Source organism: Chenopodium quinoa, unplaced genomic scaffold, assembly GCF_001683475.1.
Source record: "Chenopodium quinoa cultivar QQ74 unplaced genomic scaffold, ASM168347v1, whole genome shotgun sequence".
NCBI lineage: Eukaryota > Viridiplantae > Streptophyta > Magnoliopsida > Caryophyllales > Amaranthaceae > Chenopodium > Chenopodium quinoa.
In genome coordinates, this window is record NW_018742484.1 from 2968531 (window position 1) to 2972881 (window position 4351).

General features: G+C 33.5%; 1 protein-coding gene across 1 annotated transcript; it reads left to right on the forward strand.

Moving 5' to 3' along the window:
• The first annotated feature begins 2855 nt into the window (after positions 1-2855).
• Positions 2856-3363, forward strand: LOC110719156. Its single transcript, XM_021898060.1, has 2 exons — positions 2856-3056; positions 3148-3363. Exons 1-2 carry the CDS (start codon positions 2856-2858, stop codon positions 3361-3363), a joined length of 417 nt encoding a protein of 138 aa, XP_021753752.1.
• The last annotated feature ends 988 nt before the right edge of the window (positions 3364-4351 follow it).

The window sequence follows — 4351 nt, forward strand, 5'->3', positions numbered from 1 at the left end:
TGCATTTTTTTAATTGAATTTGTATTTGTTCTACTTGTAGATCATGAATTCGTATTTCATTTACTTATACTTCACGAACTCGTATGCTTTTTGGGATTTATTTTGTTAAATTCGAATGTTTTTGTTGAATTTTTTTTATAGAAGTGTTATTCTTAGGGTTCATGAATTTGTTACTTCTTTTTTTTTTCTTAAATTCTACTCTACTGAATTTGTATTCAAGGGTTCATGAATTCGTATTTGTGACTTCACTAATTCGCATTCTATTTGGGATTTTTTTGTTTGTTGAATTCACGAATTTGTTTGTTGAAATTTTTTAATTCCATTTTTTTTCTAATTCTACTCTACTGAATTTTGAGCCTCAAATTGTATGTTTAAATTGTATGTTTAATTATATGGACTTCACGATTTAGCATTTGAAGTCTCATCAGGAACCTTCTTTCTGGGCCATTGAGCATTAGGCTGATTACATTAGGCTTATGAGGCTTGACACTCTACTAGGGGCAGGGGCTAGTGCATTACCCTTGAGTGCTATGCACACACACACTGCAGTCCTCTAATGACTGGAGTAACAAAACCAAGCCAGCTACCACAGACCTCCAACTACTTTTTTTTTTCTTCTTACTGACATGTTATATTGGCTTCAAGCTGAATCACCATCATAACACTTATTCACCTATCAATAATAGTCTCTCTGATTTTGCTGCCTGTTTTGTGATCTCATTTTTCAAGGTTAGCAACTTATGCATGATGTAAATTCAAATAATACGAATCCATAGGAGTAACAACTTTTTGAATTTGCTGATATATTAGTTTAGGGATTTATTATTTTCATGTGACAGTATAGAGTAGCAAATAATGCCTGTCCTTGGTTTAGCTCTTCCCCGTGTCACTATAGAGACATGATTGTATATCAGGCACTTGCATATCTTTAAGTTGGTTATATCTATAATCATTGCTGGCTTTCCCATGTTCTATTATTTGTTAAGTTGAGACTTTTATATGTCTTTTGTATAAATATGTAAACTTTTCAATGATATGGTGTTGTTGATGTTCTTTTGTACAGAAAATGGCTCGTATTGGTTCTTCTTTGAAAAGGAAGAGAAATTGGGACCACCATCGTTTTATAATTACTATGATTAATTGTGTTGTGTTGTTACATTTGTTGGTGTACTCGATAAAAAAAAATACAATTCTCAACATCTTAAGTTAGATAAACACACAAGAAGAAAAATGAGATTACACAACTTGAATAGAATGATTAGAGAAAGTGACACGTTGTGTAGGAACTATCTTCGTATAAATTGATACACATTCGGTGTACTTTTAGAGATGGTTAGAAATATCGGTGGATTATATGAAACAAGAAACACGTGTTTGGAAGAGATTGTTGCGGGGTTCTTATACACATTAGCTCACCATAAGAAAAATAAAATGATGGGTGCACATTTTTATAGAAGTGGTGAAACTATTAGTAGGAAATTTCATGCTCGTTTGTTAGCAATCTTGAAGTTACATGTTGTTCTTCTTAAGAAACCAACTCCAATACAAGAGGATTGCGACGATGAAAGGTGGAAATATTTCAAGGTATAATAAAATAAAACCAACACTTTAATTTGATAAACAAAACAAAAAGTTAGAAATTATTAGATAATTTAAAGTGATATTGTTTGTTTTGTAGAATTGCTTAGGTTCTCTTGATGGTACAATGATTCTAGTTAATGTTCCTTGTGAAGATCGACCCAAATATCGTACTAGAAAAGGAACTCTTGCTATGAATGTGTTAGGAGTATGCTCACCTGAAATGGAATTTACATATGTCTTACCTGGTTGGGAGGGATCGACACATGATGGTCGTATTCTTCGAGATGTTATTTCTAGGCCTAATGGTTTGAAAGTTTCAAAAGGTAATTTGATTAACGTAGTGTACTTTATGTTAGATTGACTTAAAAAGAGAGTAGAATTTAATTGTTTTTTGTTTTATTTGTCAAGGTTGTTATTATTTATGTGATGGAGGATATACTAATAGAGAGGGATTTCTTGCACCATATAGAGGTCACCTTTATCATCTTAAAGAGTGGAATAGGGGGGCTAGACAACCATTAACCGCCGAAGAATATTTCAACTAAAGGCATGCAAAAGCTAGAAATGTGATTGAGAGATGCTTTGGGTTACTCAAGGGAAGATGGGGAATTCTTAGAAGTCCTTCTTGGTTTAGTTTACAAACATATGGTCACATTGTGCTTGCATGTGCCTTATTACATAACTTGGTAAAAAGATACATGCTTTCAGAATTTGATGATGATGACTTGTATGAGGAAAGTAGTGACAGTGATGGTGATGATGGTGATGAAAGTGATGATGATGATATTGAGTAAAAAATCTCCATTGATGTAACTAATCCCTGGACTAATTTTCGAAATACAATGGCCCAAACTATGTTCAATGATTGGAGGGCTAGAAACCATAGACTTACTTTGTGATACTTTTTATTTTTGTTAAAGTTTGTTTGTTATATTTGAACTTGAGACTTGTATGTTTATTTCAATGTACTGATTTTTTAATATTAAGTTATGGATGTTGTATTTGTACTCGATATTACTTTCTTTTAGATACTTTGTATTGATTATTTTCTTGGTCAATTTCATTTTTTATATATGAAATGTTATCTTTGCATGTTATTATGGATCAAATGTTATAGAAGGATGGATGAAAGTAGTGCTAGTGCTAGTGGAGGTGGAAGGGGGAGAAACAAGCGGTTTTGGACTGCTGAAGAAGATAGGGTTCTTGTATAAGCATTATCAGACCTAGCTGTTGACCCTCACTGGAGGTGTGACAATGGGTTTAGAAGTGGTTACATGGTTCGATTGGAGGAGGTTATCGGTAACGCTCTACCTGGATGTGGTTTGAAGGCTTCACCACACATAGATTCTCGAATGAAGACACTTGTAGCCAAGTTTAGGGATATTTCTCAAATGTTAAACACAAGCGGATTTGTTTGGGATGATGAAAGAAAAATGGTTTCTGTTGAAAGAGTTGTTTATGACGAGTACTGTAAGGTATGACATCTTATTTAAAGTCATTTTAATAATGTTTGAGATACTTGATGATGTTATATTTGATTATTGTGAGTTGTTTTGTCTTTGGCAGAGTCATCCAAGTTGCAAAAATTTATATGGAGTTTCCTTTTCGCACTTTCAAGAACTGCAGAATATATATGGCAAAGACTATGCTACTGGTAAACCATCTGAAGGTTATGTTGAAGCAATTAACCATTTGGAAAAAGTTGCCCCTTCGCAGGTTATACTTGATTCAAGTGATGATGAGGGACCCCGTGATTCTGGCACTGTTAATTCGCCTCCCTAAAAAAAAATCAAGACTGAAAAATCTGCAAAAAAAAATGGAGAAAAAGTGATGGTGCTGGTAGTTCGAATGAGTTGGCTAGCTTACAAACATTCATGAAAGATATGAATGTTCATCTTTCCACTATGGCTAATGTAATGGCAAGCACTAATGAACGTGAAAAAGGTACATATGAAAGAGAGAGAAAATTAGTGCAGCAGAGTGAACAAGTGCTAGAAGAACTACTCTCTCTCAATTTAGAGGGTGTCACTCCTAAACAAGTGTTTGAAGTTGCCGAAGATCTAGCTTCGAAACCACACAAGCTTATGATATTTTCAAAGTGTCCAGACTCTTTGAAAAGTAATTATGTTAAGAGTCTTATTAGGGAAAACAATGATGCTTAAAACTTCTGTCGTGGTTACCTCGTTTGTGTTGAATTAGGTGTTATGAACTTTGGTATGTTTAAAACTTTTGTTGTTGTTTCGGAACAATATTTTGGTATGATTAAAAATGTCGTGGTCTCTGAGCAATATTTTGGTATTATTTTATAAAAACATGATATGAAACAGGTTTATTTTGAAATATTACAGGAAAATATGGAAACTATATTTTTTTATATGTTACAGGTAATTATGGAAAATATAAAAATAGAACTCGTGATTTTTTTTTCATTTTACAAGTCTATTATTCCATATTACATGAACATAATTTTTTTTCTTATTTTTGTGCTTATTATTTAAAAACAGGTTATTATATGAAAAAATAGAGAGAAATTTTAAAATTCCTGGTTTGATTCCCTAGTTTGAACCAAACAGCAGCAAAGGGAATCAATGAACAGTTCATTCCGTTTCCTAGGCACAACCAAACAACTTGCCCAGATTAGGGGAATTCCTATCCTTTCTCCTGCATTCCCTTTCTGAATTCCATTCCGATTCCCCTATGCGAACCAAACGACCCCTGATATTATTCTAGACGACAGCCGTCCGGAAAGAACCGTAAAAGTGGGGACGGT

What these genes read in the sequence shown, in the direction of transcription:
- LOC110719156 (XM_021898060.1), top strand. Translation starts at nt 2,856, where the DNA reads ATGGTTCGATTGGAGGAGGTTATCGGTAACGCTCTACCTGGATGTGGT. An exon ending in TTTATGACGAGTACTGTAAG is followed by an intron (nt 3,057 to 3,147) that starts GTATGACATCTT and finishes TGTCTTTGGCAG; the next exon opens with AGTCATCCAAGTTGCAAAAA.